At 67.3% G+C, this 24,340-nt stretch overlaps 2 protein-coding genes across 6 annotated transcripts; both read right to left on the reverse strand.

Annotated features, from left to right (window-relative positions):
* Positions 1 to 8,394: 8,394 nt before the first annotated feature.
* LOC138847548 (ficolin-2-like) lies at positions 8,395 to 14,640 on the reverse strand. 4 transcript variants are annotated; one of them, XM_070066684.1, is made up of 9 exons: positions 14,488 to 14,640; positions 14,094 to 14,207; positions 13,518 to 13,571; positions 13,207 to 13,242; positions 12,636 to 12,668; positions 12,171 to 12,298; positions 11,834 to 11,963; positions 11,290 to 11,424; positions 8,395 to 8,799 (listed from the first exon to the last, which is right to left on the reverse strand). In XM_070066684.1, exons 1-9 carry the CDS (start codon positions 14,570 to 14,572, stop codon positions 8,552 to 8,554), a joined length of 963 nt encoding a protein of 320 aa, XP_069922785.1. In that variant the 5' UTR covers positions 14,573 to 14,640; the 3' UTR covers positions 8,395 to 8,551. The 4 variants fall into 4 exon arrangements, with proteins under 4 accessions (XP_069922785.1, XP_069922787.1, XP_069922786.1 ...); XM_070066686.1 differs by lacking the exon at positions 13,207 to 13,242; XM_070066685.1 differs by lacking the exon at positions 12,636 to 12,668.
* A 1,156-nt stretch (positions 14,641 to 15,796) lies between these two features.
* Positions 15,797 to 22,144, reverse strand: LOC138847553 (uncharacterized). Of its 2 annotated transcripts, none has more exons than XM_070066693.1 (3): positions 21,100 to 22,144; positions 19,871 to 20,419; positions 15,797 to 19,261 (listed from the first exon to the last, which is right to left on the reverse strand). In XM_070066693.1, the coding sequence occupies exon 3, from the start codon at positions 18,141 to 18,143 to the stop codon at positions 17,238 to 17,240; it is 906 nt and encodes a 301-aa protein (XP_069922794.1). In that variant the 5' UTR covers positions 18,144 to 19,261; positions 19,871 to 20,419; positions 21,100 to 22,144; the 3' UTR covers positions 15,797 to 17,237. The 2 variants fall into 2 exon arrangements, with proteins under 2 accessions (XP_069922794.1, XP_069922791.1); XM_070066690.1 differs by having other exon boundaries at positions 21,096 to 22,143.
* Positions 22,145 to 24,340: the final 2,196 nt, after the last annotated feature.

Here is a 24,340-nt window from a genome sequence, read left to right on the forward strand (position 1 = left end):
GTGGGCCTGGCAGGGGGACCCTGCTCATTCTCCCTGGACCTCCCCAGCCCACGGCCCCCAAGCTGGGCTCGTGCCCCGCCTCGGGGTCACCCGGGCAGGAGGGAGGGAACACAGAAGTGGCTTCTGCTGGGTGGCCGGGGGCCCTTGGCCATCAGGGGAATATGGGGCTGGGGTCCCCGCAGGGCCCCATCAAGGGAATGTGGGGCTGGGGTCTCCACAGGGCCCTGGGCATGAAGCTTCCCCTCCTTCAGTGCTGGGCTCTGCCCGCCCCTCTGCCCAGCCCACCGCACCCAGGCCCCCAGCAAGCGACCGGGCAGGCCCCGCCCATCAGGAGCCTGAGCAGCCGTGGTGAGACAGGAGGTTCTGGGCACCACCTCGGCCACACAGAGCCTTTGGCCCGGGTGCGGGTGCCCAGAGTGGGCAGCGGGGTGGGGGGCACCGGAGGAGCGGGATGAGGCTGAGCCCGGATGCAGGGGGGCCGGAGGAAGAGGAGGCGGGGGCACAGCTCGCGAGCTCCGGGCCCCCTCCGACAGCTCTAGCTGCGTCCACTTCTCAGGGAGCCTCCAGAGGACTCCACGGGGGCCGCACCCCAGGCCCAGGCCGCCCCTCCCCCGCAGAGGACCCTCGGATGCTGCCCGAGACCCCGTGGAACACAGGGCTGTTGCCGTGGGGGCGCCTCCGGGGAAGACCCTGCAGCTCTGCCTAGTCCCTGGAGAGCCACTCCATGGGGCTCACGCTGGGCGTGGGGCTGCGGGGGCCGGGCAGGGCAGGGACCGCTCCCACCGACGGTTAAAGGCGAGGGCTCGCCCCTCCTCACAGACCAGCTCCTCAGCTCCTCAGCTCCTCAGCCCCCTGCAGGGTCAGCAAGGACCGGGTGGGGGGAGCGGCCATCGGCTGGGAGTGCACGGTGTCCACAGTGCACACTGCGGCAGGACCCGAGGGGTCCTGGTTCTCAGGACCTCCCCTGGCCCCTCCCCGGACCACACGTCCACCCCTCCCACACCACAAACGTCCACCCCTCCCTCACCACACACGTCCACCCCTCCCGGGACCACACACGTCCACCCCTCCCTCACCACACACGTCCACCCCTCCCGGGACCACACACGTCCACCCTCCCGGGACCACACACGTCCACCCCTCCCTCACCACACACGTCCACCCCTCCGGGACCACACACGTCCACCTCTCCCGGGACCACACACGTCCACCCCTCCCACACCACACACGTCCACCCCTCCCTCACCACACACGTCCACCCCTCCCACACCACACACGTCCACCCCTCCCGGGACCACACACGTCCACCCCTCCCGGGACCACACACGTCCACCCCTCCCACACCACACACGTCCATCCCTCCCACACCACACACGTCCATCCCTCCCGGGACCACACACGTCCACCCCTCCCGGGACCACACACATCCACCCCTCCCGGGACCACACACGTCCACCCCTCCCACACCACACACGTCCACCCCTCCCACACCACACTCGTCCACCCCTCCTGGGACCACACACGTCCACCCCTCCCGGGACCACACACATCCACCCCTCCCGGGACCACACACGTCCACCCCTCCCACACCACACACGTCCACCCCTCCCACACCACACACGTCCACCCCTCCCGGGACCACACACGTCCACCCCTCCCAGGACCACACACGTCCACCCCTCCCAGGACCACACACGTCCATCCCTCCCACACCACACACGTCCACCCCTCCCTCACCACACACGTCCACCCCTCCCGGGACCACACACGTCCACCCCTCCCTCACCACACACGTCCACCCCTCCCGGGACCACACTCGTCCACCCCTCCCTCACCACACACGTCCACCCCTCCCGGGACCACACACGTCCACCCCTCCCTCACCACACACGTCCACCCCTCCCTCACCACACTCGTCCACCCCTCCCAGGACCACACATGTCCATCCCTCCCAGGACCACACACGTCCACCCCTCCCACACCACGCACGTACACCCCTCCCAGGACCACACACGTCCACCCCTCCCGGGACCACACACGTCCACCCCTCCCGGGACCACACATGTCCACCCCTCCCGGAGCACACACATCCGCCCCTCCCGGACCACACACGTCCACCCCTCCCGGGACCACACATGTCCACCCCTCCCGGAGCACACACATCCGCCCCTCCCGGAGCACACACATCCGCCCCTCCCGGACCACACACGTCCACCCCTCCCAGGACCACACACGTCCACCCCTCCCGGGACCACACACGTCCACCCCTCCCGGGACCACACATGTCCACCCCTCCCGGAGCACACACATCCGCCCCTCCCGGACCACACACGTCCACCCCTCCCGGACCACACACATCCACCCCTCCCGGACCACACACGTCCACCCCTCCCGGGACCACACACGTCCACTCTCCCGGGACCACACACGTCCACCCCTCCCGGGACCACACACGTCCACCCGGGACCACACACGTCCACCCCTTCCACACCACACACGTCCACCTCTCCCGGGACCACACACATCCACCCCTCCCGGGACCACACACGTCCACCCCTTCCGGGACCACTCACGTCCACCTCTCCCGGGACCACACACGTCCACCCCTCCCGAGACCACACACGTCCACCCCTCCCGGGACCACACACGTCCACCCCTCCCACACCACACACGTCCACCCCTCCCGGGACCACACACGTCCACCCCTCCCGGGACCACACACGTCCACCCCTCCCGGGACCACAAATGTCCACCTCTCCTGGGACCACACACGTCCACCCCTCCCGGGACCACACACGTCCACCCCTCCCACACCACACACGTCCACCTCTCCCGGGACCACACACGTCCACCCCTCCCGGGACCACACACGTCCATCTCTCCCGGGATCACACACGTCCACCTCTCCCGGGACCACACACGTCCACCCCTCCCGGGACCACACACGTCCACCCCTCCCGGGACCACACACGTCCACCCCTCCCAGGACCACACACGTCCACCCCTCCCACACCACACACGTCCACCCCTCCCACACCACACACGTCCACCCCTCCCGGGACCACACACGTCCACCCCTCCCGGGACCACACACGTCCACCCCTCCCAGGACCACACACGTACACCCCTCCCGGGACCACACACGTACACCCCTCCCGGGACCACACACATACACCCCTCCCGGGACCACACACGTCCACCTCTCCCGGGACCACACACGTCCACCCCTCCCACACCACACACGTCCACCCCTCCCACACCACACACGTCCACCCCTCCCGGGACCACACACGTCCACCCCTCCCAGGACCACACACGTCCACCCCTCCCAGGACCACACACGTACACCCCTCCCGGGACCACACACGTACACCCCTCCCGGGACCACACACATACACCCCTCCCGGGACCACACACGTCCACCTCTCCCGGGACCACACACGTCCACCCCTCCCGGGACCACACACGTCCACCCCTTCCACACCACACACGTCCACCCCTCCCAGGACCACACACGTCCACCCCTCCCGGGACCACACACGTCCATCTCTCCCGGGACCACACAAGTCCACCCCTCCCAGGACCACACATCTCCATCTCCGGGCTCCAGGCAGGGAGCCTCCAGCAGGTGCACCCAGCACCCACCTCACCCAGCTGTCCAGGGCTGCGCTGGGAATGTCACCCCATCCCAGGAACGGGGCTGTCCCCAGGACCCCTTGCCTACAGAGGGCTGGGCTGTGCTCGGGGTCTGAGTGGAGGTGGCCGGGACGCCGCCCGTGGCTGCCATGAGAGGCGGTCGGGGGGCTGGCACCAGAGACGGCTGCAGCCCGAGGAGCCACACGGCCGTGTGCCGAATCTCACTTTCACAGCTGGCGGAACCCAGAGGTGCACTTCAAAGATACTTTCTCAGGAAAAACTGGAACTTTGCTACAATTTATTGATACTCTTGCTTTGGGGATTTGATTTTTTAAAAGATTTTATTTATTTATTTGAGAGGTAGAATTACAGAGAGACACAAGGGGGGAGAGAGAGAGAGAGAGGGAGAGAGAGAGAGGTCTTCCATCCGCTGGTTCACTCCCCAGATGCCACAACGGCTGGAGTGGGCCGATCCGAAGCCCGGAGCCAGGAGCTTCTTCCAGGTCTCCCACGTGGGTGCAGGGGCCCAAGGACGTGGGCATCTTCTTGTACTTATACGGACCAGGCAGAGGCACTGGGCGGGCAAAGGAGCGTGTGTGGTCAACCAGACGTGCACATAAACGGGTCTGTGTTGCAGGAACATTCGCATGCCTGTCGCGCACACACGCCGGGTCTGGAAGGCGTGACCGGCCCGCGGGCCCCTGCACTCCCCCCATAAGGTTTATTTACCTCTTTGAAAGTCAGAGTTACAGAGCAAGAGGGAGAGAGGGAGACCGCGACTGTCTACCTGCAGGTCTATTTTCACCAACGCCTGCAACGGCTGGGGCTGGGCCAGATGGAAGCGGGCGCCTCGAACTCCATCCGCGTCTCCCCGGGGGTGCAGGGGCCCGCGCACTCAGGTCGTCTTCCGCTGCTTCCCCAGGCGCATCCGCAGGGAGCCGGATCGGAAGAGGAGCAGCCGGGCCTTGAGCCGCTGCTCACATGGGAGGCTGGCGTCACAGGCAACGGCTTCGCCCACTGCACCCATGGGTGCCTTTGGGGGGGCTGCCTGTGGCAACACACAGACCCCTCCCCCTGGGCTTCCGCTCCCTCGCTGCCCAGGCGCTGGGTCCCTCGGGAGTGGGCATCGCTTCCCCGAAGCTGCTGCGGCCCGGGGGTGTCTCTCCTGCAGACGCAAATGCCGTGGGTGGAGCCCAGGGACGGCTGCCCAGACCTTGCTCCCCGGGGCCGGCGCAGGCGCAGGCGGGGAGGCGGGAAGAACCCCAGGTCCACCTGGGCCTGAGGCTCCTCCGGGCTCCGTGCCAGCTCCGCAGCCAGTCTCTGCCACCCACCGTGACTAATCCTCTGTCACCGTGACGACAGCCTGAGGCCGTGTGGGTGGGGGCCAGCAGTGAGCTCCCAGCACAGCAGGAGGCTGGCCCATCCCGCCCACCCCGACACGTGGCAGAGTCCCAGCGCAGGAGCTGGGCCAACCTGCAAAAGGCAGGGGTGGGGCTGGGGCTGAAAGGTGAGTGGGGGAGTTGGTGGCTCCCAGTGGAGGTGCACAGACCGCGGGCACGAGGGGCTCCCCGCCGCCCCGACCGCCGCAGAAGGTGGGGCTGACGCAGCAGGGGCCGAGGGAGCCACACGGCCTCCAGTCCAGGGCTGCTGACCCAGGAGCCTCCGGAGAGCCTCTGTGGGGTGGCGGCCATCGAGGTCAGAAGGTGAACCCCAGAGCCTCCGCCACAGCACGGGCACGCGTGGCTCTGGGTGTCGCGCGGGCACGCAGGCTGCCGGTACCCTGGCTGGCTCCTGGCTGGCTTCCCCGCGCGCTGCAGGCACCGATTCTTGAACAGAGGCCCATCTGTGCTGATCTGCTCAGCCCCGCCTCCCTCCCAACACCACGGACCTGAGCCGTGGTCGATGCCCCGCCCATGTGATGGGCAGAGGCCGCGGGCGCTCAGCTGCTAGCTCTGCGGCCACCACGGCACGCTGCGGCTGGCGTGGCGGATCCAGTCCCGGCTGCTCCACTGCCAACCCAGTCCCCAGCTGATGCACCTGGGAAACCAACAGAAGACGCCCAGGTGCTCCGGCCCTGCCCCCGCTGTGGGAGACCCGGAGGGAGCTCCCCCGGCCCGGAGCCGGCTGCAGCGGCCATCTGAGGAGTGCACAAGGAATGGAAGTGTGCTCCCTCCCTCCCTCCCTCTCTCTCTCTCTCTCTCTCTCTCTCTCTGCCTTTTAAATGAATGAATGAATCTTTCACACACACAGCTTCCCGTGGACTAGAGGAGGAGCCAGGGTGGGGGCCGCCGGCACAGCCACAGGTGGAGGTGAGAATCCCGCTGCCGCCCGTCCGCCCTGTCCTGGCCCCATTCCTCAGAGCACGAGAGCCACATGGGAGCAAATGCAGACGCTCGAACCCGGGCCGCGGCCAGGACAGTGCCCACGTCCAGGATGAACGGCGTCGCGGCCACGTGCTGTGCTGGTGCCAGTCGTCCTCACCTTTGTTGTGCTGGGATTTAAAGGGAAGCTGGCACGCGTGGAATCAGCCACCGGTGAGGCGACCTAGAAACCAGCCCCATGAGCGGGCAGTGCCGCACGCACTCCAGAATGGGGAGGCCCGGAACCAGATGTGGGGGCCCAACAATGACAGGAGGGCTGGTGCTGTGGCGTAGCTGGTAAAGCTGCCCCCTGCAGAGCTGGCATCCCATATGGGCACTAGTTCGAGTCCCAGCTGCTCCACTTCCGATCCAGCTCTCTGCTGTGGCCTGGGAAAGCAGTGGAGGATGCCCAAGTCCTTGGGCCCCTGCACCCGCGTGGGAGACCTGGAAGAAGCTCCTGGCTCCTGGCTTCAGATCAGCGCAGCTCCGGCCATCTGGGGAGTGAACCAGCGGATGGAAGACCTCTCTCTCTCTCTCTCTCTCTCTCTCTCTCTCTCTTTCTCTGTCTCTCTGCCTCTCCTTCTCTGTGTGTAATTCTGCCTTTCAAATAAATAAATAAATCTTTTTTAAAAAAAGGTAAAATTTAAATTCAATTTTCATTGAAAAAAATAAGAAATGTTTGAAAATTAGAGAAGCAAGCTCATACAATAAACAAACCTGGAGCGCGGATCAGGCTGCGGGGGCGCCTGCTGGATCCGGCTTACCTCGTTTGCAGCTCTCCCCCACGGGAGCTGCGCTGGGATTTGGGGTTTGGGCTTTCACATGCTGAGGCTGTGCCGGCGGGACGGTACTGGGATCCGGGTCCTGTCGCAGGGCCCAGGTGCGGGACCTCTCCCCCCGGGTGCACTCCTGGGCGGGGCTGACCCCGAGCTGTCGGAACCCAGAATTTGGAAACCGGACACACGGACCTGGTCGCAGTCAGGGCAGGACAGCGGGCAGGTGCGGAAGTGCCCGTGCGGCCGGCTCTGGAGGTGGCCACAGCGGGCTCCTGTCCCCGGGGCCGGCCCTGCCTCTCGCTGCGTCCCGCACACGGAGCCCTGGGACCGGACCTTCTCTGCTCTAAGCCGCCACACCGGGGCGCTTGGCTGTCACGGTCTGGCCAAGCTGTTGGCTCACTGGCCTCCCTGCGCGAAGCTCCGCCCCCATGTTCCGACCCCTCTTGTGGCCACGCCCACTCCTCTGGGCTGCCCTGTGGTCTCCCCAGGCACTCAGGCCCCAGCCCGGAGGCCCCGCCCACCCCTGACTGCCTTGTTCTGAGCTTTGCAGAGGGATGAGCTCCCAGGCCAGGGGGGCCGCCCGCGAGCCGGGGGTGTGCGCTGTGTGGACAGCGCCTCGGGGCAGGCGGTCCAGGGCTTCGCGGTGCTCTGTGGGACAGCAGAGTGGTTCCCCCACTCCCCACCCCTTTCCTGAGCATTTTCAGGGTCCAAAGTGGCCGTTTTAGGTGCGGGTGTTTGGCCCAGGGGATTAAAACGCCTGTGACCCTCGTAGAAGGCCCTGTGCCCAGCACGTGCCCTCCCTTCCCGCCTGTGCGCACCCTACATGTGAGTCCCTGGCCCCGACTACGGCTCCCTGTCTGTGCACGGTGCCTGGCCCAGCCCCGGGGTGCAGGTGTCTGGAGAGGGAGCCCGGGTGGCAGTTCCCTTGCCTCTTTGTATCTCGCTCAGAAGTTTTGTTGTTTTTGTTTTTGTTTTTTTTTTTTTTTGTTTTTTTTTTTTTTTGACAGGCAGAGTGGACAGTGAGTGAGAGAGAGAGATAGAGAGAAAGGTCTTCCTTTGCCGTTGGTTCACCCTCCAATGGCCGCCGCGGCCGGCGCACCGCGCTGATCCGATGGCAGGAGCCAGGAGCCAGGTGCTTTTCCTGGTCTCCCATGGGGTGCAGGGCCCAAGCACCTCCACTGCACTCCCTGGCCACAGCAGGGGGCTGGCCTGGAAGAGGGGCAACCGGGACAGAATCCGGCGCCCCAACCGAGACTAGAACCCGGTGTGCCGGTGCCACAACCGGAGGATTAGCCTAGTGAGCCGTGGCGCCGGCTTTGTATCTCTCTCAGAAGTTTTAAAAAATTTACAGAGAACCCCAAGGTGGCCCCTTTAGTGATGTGTGAAATGCCGGGCGTTATGGGGGCACAGGGGAGACCCAGGGTGCAGGAGGGGGCCTGAGCCTGTGGGCCGAGAGTCCACGAGAGGCCCCCAGCCCTGTCGCACACCAGCGCTCCCCTCTGCGCAGTGGGCCCTGTCTCTTCCCAGCGCCTGGAGAGACACCTGCCGAGGGCGGAGGGCGGAACCGCTCCACGTCCCGGCGCCGGCGAGAAGCACAGGACAGAAACCAGAGCAGCCCGGGCTCGGAAAGCAAACGGTTCTTAGGGAAGCAGCGGGGGGAGGGATCGGCAGGGCTGGGGGCAGAGCGGCATGCGGGAGGCTGCGTGGGCGCCGGGCGTGGCTGGGGATGAAGGCTCCGGACGTGGCCCGGCTGGCGGCAGGAGCGAGGACGGCCCCAGGCTAGGCGGGCCGCACCTTCATCTCAGACACCCTGTAGCTGTAGTTGTAGCCCTTCCCCGAGCGCCAGTTGATGCCGTTGGCAAAGCTGTCGTGGGAGCCGCCGAGGTAGCGGCCATTCAGGTTGGACACGTGGCACTCCTTGTACCACCAGGCCCCCTGGTACTGCTTGGCACAGTTGGAAGAACTCTGGTCATTGTCCTGGTCTTTGGTGGAGAAGGGCTGGTCATTGTGGGACGTCAGCGAGTCGCCTGCCCGGAAGACACGTGGGTCTGCGGGTGCTAGGCAAAGCCCCGCCCCCAGGAGCCCCCCGCCACGTCCTGCCTTGGCAGACTGCCAGTGGGGGCTGGGCGTACTTGTCGCAACCTCCCCCAAAGCCAGGGTCCCCTCCTCCAGCCACCCCGTTTCCTCCAGGGCCCCCCCAAACTGTCAGCCCCACTCACTCCCCTGGAGCCACCCTCCCCCCAGCCCGTACGCCTCCTCCAGCTCCTTCCTCGTCTCCCGGCTTGCCTGGAAGCCCCTCACCCTCACCCGGCAGCCTCTGCTCCACCAGAACCCTGGCCATGGAGCTCCCCTCTGGCTCTCGCAGACGAGCGGGGTCACCCACTCCCCTTAGCTTCAGCTTTGCACCTGCAGCGTGGGGAGACGCTCCCGGCCCTGCACCTGCAGCGTGGGGAGCACACCTCGGCCCTGCACCCGCAGCGTGGGGAGACGCCCCGGCCCTGCACCCGCAGCGTGGGGAGACGCCCTGGCCCAGCCCTGCACCCGCAGCGTGGGGAGCACGCCCCTGCCCTGCACCCGCAGCGTGGGGAGCACGCCCCCAGCTCTGCACCCGCAGCGTGGGGAGACACCCCCAGCCCTGCACCCGCAGCGTGGGGAGCACGCCCCCGGCCCTGCACCCGCAGCGAGGGGAGCACGCCCCGGCCCTGCACCCGCAGCGTGGGGAGACGCCCCGGCCCTGCACCCGCAGCGTGGGGAGACGCCCCGGCCCTGCACCCGCAGCGTGGGGAGACGCCCCGGCCCTGCACCCGCAGCGTGGGGAGACGCCCCGGCCCTGCACCCGCAGCGTGGGGAGCACACCCCGGCCCTGCACCCGCAGCGTGGGGAGCACACCTCGGCCCTGCACCCGCAGCGTGGGGAGACGCCCCGGCCCTGCACCCGCAGCGTGGGGAGACGCCCCGGCCCTGCACCCGCAGCGTGGGGAGCACGCCCTGGCCCTGCACCCGCAGCGTGGGGAGCACACCTCGGCCCTGCACCCGCAGCGTGGGGAGACGCCCCGGCCCGGCCCTGCACCCGCAGCGTGGGGAGACACCCCGGCCCGGCCCTGCACCCGCAGCGTGGGGAGACGCCCCGGCCCTGCACCCGCAGCGTGGGGAGACGCCCCGGCCCTGCACCCGCAGCGTGGGGAGCACACCTCGGCCCTGCACCCGCAGCGTGGGGAGACGCCCCGGCCCTGCACCCGCAGCGTGGGGAGACGCCCCCGGCCCTGCACCCGCAGCGTGGGGAGCACGCCCCGGCCCTGCACCCGCAGCGTGGGGAGACGCCCTGGCCCGGCCCTGCACCCGCAGCGTGGGGAGACGCCCCGGCCCTGCACCTGCAGCGTGGGGAGACGCCCCGGCCCTGCACCCACAGCGTGGGGAGATGCCCTGGCCCTGCACCCGCAGCGTGGGGAGCACACCTCGGCCCTGCACCCGCAGCGTGGGGAGACGCCCCGGCCCGGCCCTGCACCTGCAGCGTGGGGAGACACCCCGGCCCTGCACCCGCAGCGTGGGGAGACGCCCTGGCCCGGCCCTGCACCCGCAGCGTGGGGAGCACACCTCGGCCCTGCACCCGCAGCGTGGGGAGACGCCCTGGCCCGGCCCTGCACCTGCAGCGTGGGGAGACGCCCCGGCCCTGCACCCGCAGCGTGGGGAGACGCCCTGGCCCGGCCCTGCACCCGCAGCGTGGGGAGACGCCCTGGCCCTGCACCCGCAGCGTGGGGAGACGCCCTGGCCCGGCCCTGCACCCGCAGCGTGGGGAGCACACCTCGGCCCTGCACCTGCAGCGTGGGGAGACGCCCTGGCCCTGCACCCGCAGTGTGGGGAGCACACCTCGGCCCTGCACCCGCAGCATGGGGAGACGCCCCGGCCCTGCACCCGCAGCGTGGGGAGCACGCCCCTGCCCTGCACCCGCAGCGTGGGGAGCACGCCCCCGGCCCTGCACCCGCAGCGTGGGGAGACGCCCCGGCCCTGCACCTGCAGCGTGGGGAGCACACCTCGGCCCTGCACCCGCAGTGTGGGGAGCACACCTCGGCCCTGCACCCGCAGCGTGGGGAGACGCCCCGGCCCTGCACCCGCAGCGTGGGGAGACGCCCCAGCCCTGCTGCCTTCCTTCCAGGTCCCCAAGGAGGAGACACAGACGAGCTCAAGGCTCTGTCCCCAAGGTGGCAGGTGCGCCTGGCTCAGCCGGGGCAGCCAGACGGCACAGCCTGCTCAGAGCCTGGAATGCTCACAGGTGCACTGATGGGGCGTGTCCCTCGGGGCAGGGGCTCCGAGGGCCACGCAGGGACGCTGGGCTCTGTCCCAGGTGCGGGCAGTGACGCCAATCAGTCGTCACACACCCGTCGTCCACACTGCCAGTGCAGCCCCAGGGTGTCACCAACGACAACCGTGACCCCCTACAGCACGTGGACGGAAGCAGGCTCGGACGGGGGTCCCCAGCCCGAGGTCCCCGGCTTCTCCGGCCCCATGACCCCCACTCACCAGCACTGCCCCCAGCAAAGGCCCCCAGGACCAGCTTGTACTTTTCGGCCTCGCTCGCCATCTTGAATGAGCTGTACTTGGCAGTGTAGTAGTTGCCCTCGAAGTCCACCAGGTCCACGCGGAGCTCGCTGGTCCCTGCCGGGGCGGGGCGGGGTGACACAGCAGGTGGGGGCGGGCCGTTGTGTGCCGGACGTGGCCTCCAACTTGAGGTGGACGGGAGCCCTTGTTGGCTGAGGGCCTCCTCAGCAGCTTCTACCTCCAGGCGGCGTCCCCAGGTCTGACCCCATGCCTGGACACCAGGGCCTCCCGGAGGCCTGGGCCGGCCTGCCCTCCCGGGGCCCAGGTGCCCTTCCAGGCCGAGGGGTGCTGGCTAGAGACCGCCTGTGCTCTCCACACTCGGCAGTCTGACCGACTACCGCATAGCGGACAAGATGTGACCCCAGCACCAGCGTCTGAACCCCCAGGGGTGGAGAGCATAGGTCGCCTGATCCAGGAGGGCATGGCCCCCGGGCCCCCGCCCACCCCAGCCCTGCCCACACCCTACCCTCGGCGGTCAGGGCGTGGATGTGGTCATTCCCCAGCCAGAACTCCCCCAGCTGACTGCCAAAGCCCCGCTTGTAGGCGGCCCAGTCCCGGTAGAAGTCCACAGAGCCGTCCACCCTGCGCTGGAAAACCTGCGGGCAGCAGGGGGCTCGGGAGCCGGGGCCCAGGCGGACACCGCAGTGCCAGGCCCCAGTGATGCAGAGACAGACCGAGGATTCCAGGCAGACTGGGGGGGAGGGAGAGAGGGGGAGGGAGGGGGAGGGGCAGAGCTCTCCTGCCAGGAGCAGACGTGGCCCCCAGGGGCCTCCCTCCGCCCAAGGACCCCGCCGCCCACTCATGGTCCAGCCGCCCCCATCCGTGTCCATGTCGCATAGCACGGGCAGGGGCCGGCAGTCGGGCAGGAAGATGGTGTGCCAGCCGCTCAGGACGTGCCCCTGGCTGAGCAGCTGCCGGCAGCTCCGGGGCCCTGGGGGTGCAGGGGGGGCGTGGACGGGGGATGGGCACTCTGGGCGGGGCAGGCGGGGCAGCATGGGGAGGCCCAGGAGGCTGCATGGACAGAGGAGGACTCAGTCCCGGGAGGGGGACACAGCCCCCCAGAGCCCAGCTGTGCTGGCCCAGCCCCAGGGCACGTGGCCTTGGGGACACACTCTAGGGACCCAGTGCCAGCCCTGGTACTGCCTCAGGTCCCTGGCGGGGCCCAGGTGCCCGGTCCTGTGCAGCTGGCTGGTGGCAAGGCCCAGGGCTCCCGGCTGATGCTTCCGGCAGACGGGGACCGGCTGGGGCGGGGTGGGCCAGGCACCCACCTGTGCTGCATTGCGGGGGCTCCCAGGACTGTCCTGCAGGCGAGACCCGCAGCAGACACTCAGCACGGGAGGGAGGGACCAAGCTGTCCCCACGCGAGCAGCCACGTGGCACCAACGTGGCTGCCAGCCTCCAGAGAAGCCAGGCCTGCCTCTGCCCCTGAGAGAGCCGAGCCACGGAGTGCACATGGTGCCCACTTCCTCCTGTGGCTCCTGCCCAGGCCGCACTGCGTCAGGACCGATGGGTCCCCCAGAGACACGTGTGATCGGTGAGTACGTGGCACTGACACGCAGCCGTGACCTGGGTCACCACGCAACACCTGCTTGTGCCCGGAGCTCTCTGCCACGGCCTGAAATCCCACAGCTGCAGGGGCAGAGGCCACGTGGCCACTGGACAAGGCCCCTGCCCAGGGGATGGACGGGCTGCAGTTGGCCCCTACAGGAGAGTGGACGCCCTGACCACACACCCCAGAGGGGGGACTGGGTCCCAGGCCACACCTGGATGAGGCCCCCATCCCTGGTGAGGCCGCTTCCCCCTGAGACCCCAGACTCCCCGCCCGGCAAGATGGCTCACCTTGCTCTCCACGCGGCCCCTTCTCCCCGGCGGCTCCTGGAGAGAGAGGAGAGTGAGCCGCCACGCCCGGGACACGGGTCACCCCGGATCACCAGTGCTGGACGCATCATGTCCCCAATCCCTCCTGGACTCAGGGAGGCCGGGGTTGAACGGGCATTGGCCGAGAGTTTGCAGGGCCAGACCCAGCGGGCAGGCATCCTGCTCTGGGTCCCGGGGTTTAGCCGGGGCCCTGCCTATGGCAAGAAGCAGATGGACAGCCCCAGGGTCCCGCCCCTGCCTCTCCCCCTCCCCATGCCTTCCCACCCAGGTACCTCTGGGGCCGGGCGGTCCTGCCTTCCCCGGGGGTCCAGGGGGGCCTCGTTCTCCTGCCAATGGCAAACACACGGCCTGAGGGAGACGCCCGGGTCTGGGACCGACGGTCACTCCTGCCGCTGCTGGAGGCCCCGCCCCTCTGAGCTGGCGCCGCCTGCCACAGAAGATTTTGGAGCTGGGGCCCCAGGCCCTCAGTTAGGGGCCAGGTCTGGAAACAGGGAGCCCCCCAGAGCCGGGCTGGGGCCTCGCTCCCCCTCCAGGGGTGTTCCGAACTTTCCCTGGCGGCAGGTTCCCTCCCTGCCGTTGGCACCTGGGAGGCCTCTGGCCGCAGAGCGCAGATGCGATGCGGAGGACGTGGCGTGGGTCTCGCGGCGTCCACGTGTGGTGGGCAGTGAGAGGACACCGTGGTGTCTGCCCAAGCCTGGCCAGAGCCCCCGGGGACCACGCAACCGGCCGCAGATGCAGGGCCCAGGCCGGGCCCCCATGCAGGTGCAGCCTGGCATCTGATCTCCCAGGAGCAAGGGCCGCGCCCGGCCCTCCCCACCACTGAGCCCCCCACCCCTGCGAGCACCCACCTCTCTCTCCACGGGCGCCTGCCTCTCCCTTGGGCCCTGGCGCTCCTGGCACTCCCGGGCAGCCTCGGAGAACGGTCAGCTTGTCAGAGCCCCCCAGGCCCACCAACTTCACCTCTGCAGAGACACAAGCACCCGTCAGGGTGGGGGCCCCGGGCCCGAGGCCCCACGGAGCCACCAATAGCCGTCGGGCCCGAGGGGACCCAGCGCCTCAGCGCAGCGCATCCCCAGGCAGGTCACCCAGCCTCTCTGCGCCTCGGCGGCCGGGTGGGGTGGAACTCGGGCTGCGAGGAGGACCGGGGTAGGGAGTGGGTGGGGCAGCTCCCGGCCAGCTGCCCCGGGAAGCCTCGCAGGCCCTTGCTCCGCCCCCACTCGGTCAGGACTCGGGGCGCCGCACCCGGACAGGTGTCCATGGCCTGGGAGGCCAGGTCCTCCACGCCCAGGAACAAGGCGAGCAGGACGGCGGCTCCACTCAGCTGCATGGCCCTGGTGCTGCCGCTGGCACAGCAGGGGAAGTGGGGCTCGGCTGGGCTGCAGGTCTTCGGCCCTGAGGGGACACACCCACTTCCGCCGGCTGTGTGGTCACCTCCACAGGAAGCCGGGGGCCCTCTGGGGGGGCGTCCTCCCTCCAGGGCCCACGCTGCCCGCCTAGCCACGCCCCTCCCTGTGGAGACACCCTCTTCCCACTGCAGGCACCCCCGGCCCCGCGCCGAGGTCTGCCCCTCTGGGGTCTAAGTTGAGCCCGGCCCCAGCCTCGTCTCACTTCCTGGCTGGAGTTGCTCCATCGCCTCTGAGTGTCCGAATGGGCAGCGCTGGAGTGGACAGCGGGCGCCGCCGTGGAGAGAGCGGCTTGGTCGCCGCCCCGCCCCCCGCAGGCCCGCCAGGGGGACTCGCCCCGGACTCAGGCGGACAGCCAGGCACCAGGAGGCAGCTGGGGCCGCTCCGCACCTGCTGGTGGAACCCCCAGATCCTGGCGGCCACATCTTGTGGGCCACACTTGGCCTGGACGTGTGCTGGCCACGTCGTGGAAATGGCGCTCAGTGAGGGGGCAGAGCGGGGAGAGCAGAGGCGCTGGTTCAAGTCCCGGCTGCTCCACTTCCGGTCCAGCTCCCTGCTAATGGACATAGGAGAGCAGCAGTGATGGCCCAAGTGCTTGGGCTCCTGCACCCACATGGGAGACCCGGATGGAGCTCCTGGCTCCTGGCTTTGGTCTGGCCCTGCCCAGTCTGTTGTGGCCATTTGGGGAGCAAACCAAGGGATGAAAGATTAATCTCTCGGGGCCAATGCTGTGGCACAGCGGGTTAACGCCCTGGCCTGAAGCACCGGCATCCCATTTGGGCGCCGTTTCGAGTCCCGGCTGCTCCACTTCCTGTCCAGCTCTCTGCTGTGGCCTGGGAAAGCAGAAGAAGATGGCCCAAGTGCTTGGGCCCCTGCACCCACATGGAAGACCTGGAAGAAGCTCCTGGCTCCCGGCTTCAGATCGGCTCAGCTCCGGCCGTTGTGGCCATCTGGGGAGTGAACCAGCGGATGGAAGACATCTCTCTCTCTCTCTCTCTCTCTCTCTCTCTCTCTCTCTTTCTCTCTCTCTCTCTCTGCCTTTCCTCTCTCTGTGTAACTCTGACTTTCAAGTAAAATAAATAAATATTTTTTAAAAAAAGAAAAAAGAAAGATTAATCTCTCTCTCTGCCCCCCCCCCCTCCGTAACTCTGCCTTTCAGGTAAATAACTGCATCTTTAAAATGTGAAAAGAACAGGGAGAGCGAGTCTTGGCTCTAGGAACCGCGTGGATGCAGGCGCTGTGAGGTGGGACGCCACGCGTCAGGGTGGGTCCCAGTCCCGCCGCGTGTTGGCTCCAGGTCCCTGCTGATGCACCCCCTGGAAGCAGCAGCCACGGCTCCGTGCCTGGGCCCTGCCACGCGCGTGGGGGTCCTGGGCTCCCGGCTCCAGCCTGCTCCAGGCCTGGCTGTTGTGGGTGTCTGGGGAGGGAGGCAGCAGGTGGCTCCTTCTCCACCTTTCAGATGAGTGAATGTCAGGGAAAACCCTCATGTGGAGGTGGGCTTGGTGGGCAGGACCCCGACTTCCCCAGGCCCAGCTCGGCTCCCTAACCCCACCTTCCTGCTGCTGAACCCCGAGGGCGGGCTGAGCCCCATAACCGGGCCCCGCCTCCTCCTCCCCGCCCCCTGCCTTCGTCCCAGTTCAGCCCTGGACACTTCGGGGATGGGGAAGGAAATCAGTGGCTGGGGACTCTTTCTTCTTAAATAAGAAATAAAAAAAGTTTAAAGCAGCCGCACAGAACCCCAAAACAAAATTTTTAGACTTTGCAACAGCAGCAGCAATGTCAGGCTCTGCGTCAACCCGACGCACGCTAGGCTCGGCTTCCGCACAGGTGACAACCGGGTGGGGAGGGCGAGGCCGAGAAGAAATGAGACCGGCAGACGCGGCTCTGTGTCCACGACCGGGGCTCTCGGCGTCACAGGGATGCTTGGTTTCCCCCAAGGGATCCGGGCTCATGGCGCTGCCAATTAAACTCCCAGTGTTGCTGATAGCTGGCAAGGCGGATTGCAAATTTATATCAAAGTCAACATACTCTGTTTAAAAAAGATTTTTATTTATTTGAAAGGCAGAGTTAGAGAGAGAGAGAGGGGCAGAGGCAAAGAGAGGTCTTCCATCCGCTGGTTCACTCCCCAGATGGCCACAAAGGCCGGGCCTAGGCCGACTTGAAGCCGGGAGCCAGGAGCTGCTTCCTCCAGGAGTACAATGGGCGCAGGGGCCCCGCACTGGACCGTCTTCCGCTGCTTCCTCGGGCGCATTAGCAAGGAGCTGGATCGGAGGTGGAGCAGCCGGGTCGCCAACCAACACCCACATGGGATGCGGGCGTCACAGGTGGCAGCTTTACCCACCGTGCCCTGTAGCCCACTCCTGAGTGAGATCCAGGACAGAGAAGTTGCTCCACTGGACGTCCCCAAGAGAGGCCCTGCTGCGAGCCCTGAGGGGGCCAGTGCTGGCTCTGGGACGCACAGAAAGCCGACGGGCACCTGCTCAACCAGTGGGCTCTGCAGTGAGCCAGTGAGGCCCCAGAGTGTACAAGTGGGGTATACAGTGGGACGTGCGGTAAAATAACGGCGCTCAGGGAAGAATCCGGAACAAGTTACTGGGCTCCGAGTTCCGATGAGCGATGGGAGGAGGAAAGAGCCTGCAGCCGCAGGGCCGACCGCCGGCCATCGGCGGGGGGAACGGGAGAAGACACGGTGGAGTTTCGCCATGAAAAGCAAGGACCGGCGTAGCCCCTCCCCCTGTAAGGTGCCAGACGCCCCCAGGGAGTCCTACACAGGACGGAAAATCTCCAGTCTAAAGGGAGGTGGCAGAACAGAGAGGAGTCGCTGGGCGTGAGGCGTGGGGGTGTCTGAACCCCGGGACGGCAAAGAGCTGGTGCGGGGGCCGAGAGACCCTGGGGCCAGCGCAGCAGACCGCAGAGACGGGGCGCGACCCCGCACAGCTCACGCAAAGTATGCACGAGGGATGGGGGCGCCCGGCTCCGAGGGACGCTCAGGAGTCCAGGTGGACGGGCAGCGGCTGCGGCCGTGAGGAGGGGGTGCAGCGGTACGCGCGTGGGAGTGGGAGCAGAGGGAAGGCGGGGCTTGGCTGCTGCAGGCGCCAGGAAGAACAGGAAAGAGCTGCCCTGTGGCCCCAAGTGGGCGGTCCCGCTGGGCCCCTTCCTGTCCCTGTTGTCACCAGGCAGGGCAGGTGGGGCCGCCCTGCCTCCTCCTGCACTGATCGCCCCCGCCCCGGCTGCTCCCCGTGGCCCTGGCTGGGGTCCTGCCTGCCCCCAGGCTTCCTTAAGGTGCTTGGCTGCCCGGCCGGCGCTGTGGCACAGCGGGCTAAGCCTCCGCCTGGGGCGCCGGCGTCCCGTACCAGCGCCGCTTTGAGTCCCGGCTGCTCCACTTCCCGTCCAGCTCCCTGCTGATGCCCACACACTTAGATTCCTGCACCCCCAGGGGAGCCCCCGATGGAGCTCCTGGCTCCAGCCTGGCCCAGCGCTGGCTCTTGCAGCCATTTGAGGAGCAAACCAATTGATGCCTCTCCCTCTCTGTCACTCTGCCTTTCAAATAAATAAATAAATAAATAAATAAATAAATAAATAAATAAATCTTATTTAAAAAACAAAACAAAACAAAACCTGTTCTTGGCTGTGAGGCCCGTCCACACTGGAGCTGCCAAGTGAAGCCCAGAGCCCAGCCCAGCCCGGCCCCAGGCCCTCCCCACCGCGCCTGCTTTCTGGTTGGGAGGAGTCAGCCGGCTAAGGCCGGATTCGTCCATCAGCAGCAGTGCGGGTGAGCGTCTTCCTGAGCCCACGCAGGCCCCGGGGTTCCTGGCCCCGTGAGCCGGGTGGAGCGGGCAGCGCTGGCCTCCTCCCCGCCAGCTGTGGGCGGGGTCCTGCCGTCCCCTGGAGGTGGACAGGGCGACTTTAGCTGCGCGGCTCTGGCTGTTGGTGCCAGAGCGGCTGCTGCTTCGCTGGTTTGAGGCCCTGGAATGTTCCCCTCCCCCACCCCGCCCCCCTCCGTTGACCTTGCCCTGCTGCGTCCGAGCTAATCCCTTTGCCCTTAAAGTTTCTTTTGTTATTTTTTAAAAGATTTATTTATTTAGTTAGAAAGCAGAGTTACAGAGAGGGAGAGGCAGAGGCAGAGAGAGAGAGAGAGACAGAGAGAGAGAGAGAGAGAGGTCTTCATCCTCAGGTTCACTCCCTGATGGCTGCATCGGCCGGAGCTGCACTGATCCGAAGCCAGGAGCCAGGAGCTTCCTCCGGGTCTCCCACGCGGGGGCAGGGGTCCAAGCACTTGGGCCATCATCTACTGCTTTCCCAGGCCACAGCAGAGAGCTGGATCGGAAGTGAAGCAGCCGGGACTCAGACCAGCACCCAGTTTTTTCCAGAGAGGGACAACCCGTTCTACACGCGTGTGCACACGCCCGTGCCCGTCCCGTCTTCTCCCCCGCTAGGCCCAGCCGCTGCTCGCCGAGGACAGGTGTGCGGCCCCCGCCTCGAGGAACACGGACGTGGCGGGGAGGTGGGACGCCGGCAGAGTCCTGGCAGCCGAGGGGCCAGCGGCCGCGTTTCTCCTCTTCCCGCGGGGGCTGGACTGCGGTCCCGCCTCGTTTGAGAGGGAAACACAGCACCTGTGTGAGAACAGGCGTCTCTCGGCCAGGGAACCTCCCCAGCCCCAGGTGCCCCCTTGTGGGGTGTCTGGAGGCAGCCGAGGCCGGCCAGGGTCCCGGGGAAAGCAGAGACCCCACCCGGCGGCCATGCTGACCGCGCACTTCCGGGACCCTCCAGGCTCAGAGGGGCGCTGGCACGGGAGGCCCCCAGAGCCTTCACGCAAAGCCGCAGCTGCCGCTGCCCGGGGTGTCCCCAGCTCTTGCTCCAGGATGGCATTTGACACCGGCAGTCCTGAGCCTCGCACGGGCCCGCAGGTGTCCAGCCCAGCACGAGAGACAAAGTGGAGGAAGCGCGGAGACTCGGAGTGGGGGTGGGGAGGGGCAGCTCCTCCAGCCAGGGTCTCCCAGCAACCCAGGGACAGACCGAGTGAGGGGCGAACCACGGCCACACGGATGCTGGGCACGGTGTGCACAGCCGACAGCCGGAAGCACCCTAACGCGTTGCCTCCACCGACACAGTTCTCCCTGCCCGCAGGGTGCGCTGCCCTGGGCAGAGGCCGAGCCACAGACTGGCTGGTTTGTGGGTAGGCCCCTCCTGTGGAAGGGACGGGGACCGGGATCCAGCCTCACCCGGCTGCGCTGGAGGGTGGAGACATCGGGCTGGCTGCACTAAAAGGCGTCCACGTGCGCCGGGTGGATTTCATGCTATGTGGATTAACGCTCAGTAAAACTGTTGAAGGCAAAAGCAGTGTTGGGAAGGGGGAGGGGACACGGGGGGACGGGGCCAGGGGTCTTCCAGCACAGGGGTGTCCCGGGCCTGCCATCTCCGGAGACTCCCTCCCTTCCAGGCCTGCTCCCAGCTGTCCCCCTGCCCCCCAATGCTGACAGCCCCTGGCCCCGACAAAGTCCCCTTCCAGCTGCAGCCATGGACGCAGGGCGGGGGACAACGGGAGGGGAAGGCGGGGGGGTCCCCAGGCAGGAGTGGAAGGTGGGGGGGTCCCCAGGCAGGAGGGGAAGGAGGTGGGGGGTCCGTGGGCGGGAGGGGAGGCGGGGGTGGTGTTTCCTGGGCAGGAGGGGGCCCCGCGGCAGACGCCTTCCCTGTCTCCGAGTCCTGTTCATCTCTGCGATGACAGCGCAGGGCACAGCGCGCCTGCAGCACCTGGAGACGCCGCCCAGCGCCTGCAGGGTAATCGTTTGTGTCACAGCAAATTGGAATTTATGCCTCGGGAAGCAGATAATCCTCTCGGACCGGGCGCAGGGTCCCCGGGTCCCGGGGGTGGGGGTGGGCAGGCGCCAGACACAAACAAGAGTGGCGCCACGGGAGAGCCCCGCCCCCGGTCCTGGAGCCTGCACGCCGAGGACACGGAGGACAAAGCGACCGTCACCGCGTCCCACTCTGATGTTGCGGGGCGGAGGTCGCTGTCAGCGTCTGGAGACGCGGGAAGCCAGGCTGTGGCTTCTGCTTTGCTTTGTGTCGGTGGTGGCTTTTGTGGCCCAGTGCTGGGAGCAGTTTTAAGGCGTCTGAACACACGAGGAAAACGCGGAGGTGGGCACGTGGCAGAGCAGCCAGGAAGCCCAGGACCCGGCTGCAGCCCAGGGCCAGCTCCTGCAGTGCTGAGCCAGCTTCCTGCGCCGTGCACCCTGGGAGGCCGTGGTGACGGCTCCGGGGCCTGGGCCCCTGCCTCATCCTTGGGAGACCCGGATGGAGCTCCTGGCTCCTGGCTTCAGCCTGGCCCAGCCCTGGCTGTGGGGGGCATTCGGGGAGTGAACTGGAAGATGGGTGGTCTTTGTGTCTCTGCCTTTCAAATAAAGTAAAAATAAATCTAAAAGGAAAGATCCAAGTGCCTGCTCTTACCTACATGGGCTTGGTGCTTCTTAAAATCCCAGCTCCTCCTGCTCTCTGTTCCCTGGGATCAGCACACAAGCGGCTTTGCTGTGGATTTCGCCGCGCCGGGCGCGTGCGGCGGGGCACAGCCGTCTGCAGTGCCCGGGGCGGGAGCTGGGCGGGAGCCGGGCGGACGCCGGCGTGCCCGCTCCGGAGCTGTGTGCTCCGAGCCGCTGTGCAAACACATTTGTTCTGTGTAACAGAATGGGATGCGGCTGCCCAGAACATTTGTTCAGGGAAGTAGATTTAATTTTTAAACTCGCATTAGGACGGGATTAACCTTGCTGAAGGGTACGGCGGTGTGGCTGGAATGCGTAAGCTCACTCCAGGGCTGCTGGAACTCAGCACTGCACACAGATGCCTCGCCTCGCCTCCCAGCTGCCCGCGCAGACCCTCCCTGCTGCAGGCTCAGGGCCGGGTCTGACCCCACGTCTCCTCCTGCCGTTCCCCCGCCATCCCTGACCTGTCCCTGGGCAGCGAGAGGCAGCCCAGGGTGTGTGGGTGGATCTGCAGGCTCACACGTGCACACATGTGCACACCCATGCACACACAGGGCACACGCGTGCACACAAAGTCCATGCTTCTCTGTCAAAGCACTTTCTGGGAGGCAGAGAACCGGGCCACGCCCATGCCCACCCTACTCTGACCGGAGGAAGAAGGGGAGTGAATCCCGCCCCCAAGCGAAGAATCCCAAGGAAGGCTCTGATTGGCTGGTGCCTAGTGGAGGCAGGGGGTGGAGCTTCTGGCAGAGCCCACAGTGTGCTCTCCCGTGGGCAGCCCAACGTGCGTGGTTTTCCTGGGACAGGCACACGGTCAGCAGCGAAAGTCCATCGCAGGAAAGCCTCCAGACCCACGCATGCCGGATGGTTGGCTTGAAGGAGCCTTCCGGAAGTTTCCAAACCCGCTCAGTGAGTTGGGCAAGCCGGTGCAGACCTGTTTCGCAGGCACAGGGGTTGTGTGAGTTCCCCACCAGCACGCATTTCCAGAGCGGCAGCAAATGAGAACAGAGACGAGGGAGGGGGCGCCTAACGCAGCCACCGTCCCCGGTGCAGACGGAGCCCCGCCCTCCTGCAGCCTAACCCACCCACCGTCCCCGGCGCAGACGGAGCCCCGCCCTCCTGCAGCCTAGCCCACCCACCCATCCCGGCTCAGACGGAGCCCGCCCTCCTGCAGCCTAACCCACCCACCCATCCCGGCTCAGACGGAGCCCGCCCTCCTGCAGCCTAACCCACCCACCGTCCCCGGCTCAGACGGAGCCCCGCCCTCCTGCAGCCTAACCCACCCACCCACCGTCCCCGGCGCAGACGGAGCCCGCCCTCCTGCAGCCTAACCCACCCACCGTCCCCGGCTCAGACGGAGCCCCGCCCTCCTGCAGCCTAACCCACCCACCCATCCCGGCTCAGACGGAGCCCGCCCTCCTGCAGCCTAACCCACCCACCCATCCCGGCGCAGACGGAGCCCGCCCTCCTGCAGCCTAACCCACCCACCCATCCCGGCGCAGACGGAGCCCGCCCTCCTGCAGCCTAACCCACCCACCCATCCCGGCGCAGACGGAGCCCGCCCTCCTGCAGCCTAACCCACCCACCCACCGTCCCCGGCGCAGACGGAGCCCCGCCCTCCTGCAGCCTAACCCACCCACCGTCCCAGCGCAGACACAGCCCCGCCCACCCACAGCTTCACAGGGGCTGCCTGGTGGCCGCGGGCCCACAGCACTGCAGCGTCAGCCACGGCCACGGCAGGCCCTCCACGTCCGTGCAGGGCGTCACACACGCGTCACACACGGCCCAGAACAGTGCAGCACTCAGCTCCCCTCCCAGGCAGCGAGGGGACAGGGACGCCAGCGGGCCCCGCCCCTCCCCTCCCCTCCCACACCCCCGAGGCCAGAGGGCAGCCTGCCGGATGCATTTGGGATTCTGGAAGGCTCCACGCCCCATCTTCCAGAGCGAGCTGGTTGGGAGCTGGGTGGGGCTTAGATCTGGGCTCAGGCCCAATGTTAGCAAAGCAAGAACCCGAAGGCCGTGTGGGAGACTCAGGGCGGCTGCGGCCCTGACTGCCCACCCCACCCCCACCCCCAGAAGGCGAAGGCGGGAGCAGGGGCCGCCCAGCCCCTCCCTGCTGTGACAGCGATGGAAGTGATGGAGGATAGAGGTGACGGAGGATGGAGGTGATGGAGGCCATCAGAGCAGGGACCAGACAGGGAGCAGCGGAGATCCCCATGGGGTCGGGGTCAGCTGGGGTCAAGGATGCCCTGGGCAGCTGGCAGTTGTAAAGCCCAACCTCTCGAGGTGGAGGAGGGGAGGGGAGGGGAGGGGAGGGGAGGACAGAGAAAGGGAGGGGAAGGGAGGAGAGGGAAGAAGAGAGGAGGGGAGGTGAGAAGAAGGGAGGGGAGGGAAGAGGAGGGGAGGGGAGGGGAGGGGAGAGGAAGGGAGGGGAGAGCAGGGGAGAGGAAGGGAGGGGAGAGCAGGGGAGAGGAGGGGAGGTGAGAAGAAGGGAGGGGTGGGAAGAGGAGAGGAGGGGAGGGGAGGGGAGGACAGAGAAGGAGAGGGGAAAGGAAAGGAGGGGAGGGGAGGGGAGGGGCTCGAGTCAGGCCCCGTCCAGGAGTCAGGAAGTCCCCTGGCCCCAGCTGGGCAGGCACAGGGCTTCCTTCTGCTTGGGTCGGAGCTGGGCCAGCCAGCGCCCTCTCCCCCCGCCCCCCCGACAGCACGCGCCTGCAGGATTGGGCAACGCCACCCACAGAGGACTCCCCGGGGGGGCGCGGTGCCCCTCCCTGTCTGCTGTCCCTGCACCTCTGCCCACGGCTGTGGCCACTCACCGTCTCGGGTGCAGGCCCGTGGCCTGACGGGTCCCCCGGAGCCCAAGCATGGCCGTGGCCAGCTGCTCCCAGGACGGTGCGGCCGTGGGCCTCCCAGTGTGAGTTCTGACGCCCGGTCTGACCCTGCGGGCAGCTGAGGGACACACGGGGGTGCGACCTGCCAGGCTGTTCCCAAACCGGCCGCACCAGCGGGGCCCTGCCTCCCGGTCCTCACTGGCTCCTGCCTGCCCTCGTGGGTCCCAGGCCACATCCTGCCGTGTCCACTCCGCATCTCCCTGATGGAGAGTTTGGGAGAAAGGCCAAGGCTGCCGCTGCCCTCCCGGGGCCATGGGGTCATCTGTCTGGTGGCCGGTTCAGTCCCGGTACAGCCCCGGCCAGCCGCATCGCCGTGGCCACTCCTCCG

This window comes from Oryctolagus cuniculus, chromosome 1 (assembly GCF_964237555.1).
Source record: "Oryctolagus cuniculus chromosome 1, mOryCun1.1, whole genome shotgun sequence".
NCBI lineage: Eukaryota > Metazoa > Chordata > Mammalia > Lagomorpha > Leporidae > Oryctolagus > Oryctolagus cuniculus.

Bases quoted from the DNA above. Each gene is read 5' to 3' on its own strand.
- LOC138847548 (XM_070066684.1), bottom strand. From the start codon at position 14,572: ATGCAGCTGAGTGGAGCCGCCGTCCTGCTCGCCTTGTTCCTGGGCGTG. The intron at 12,669-13,206 runs GTGAGCCATCTT...TCTCGCCTGCAG, and splicing joins GGGGCCGCGTGGAGAGCAAG to GACAGTCCTGGGAGCCCCCG. The intron at 11,964-12,170 runs ATGAGTGGGCGG...TGCTGCCCGCAG, and splicing joins CGGATGGGGGCGGCTGGACC to GTTTTCCAGCGCAGGGTGGA.
- LOC138847553 (XM_070066693.1), bottom strand. From the start codon at position 18,143: ATGGCTGCAAGAGCCAGCGCTGGGCCAGGCTGGAGCCAGGAGCTCCAT.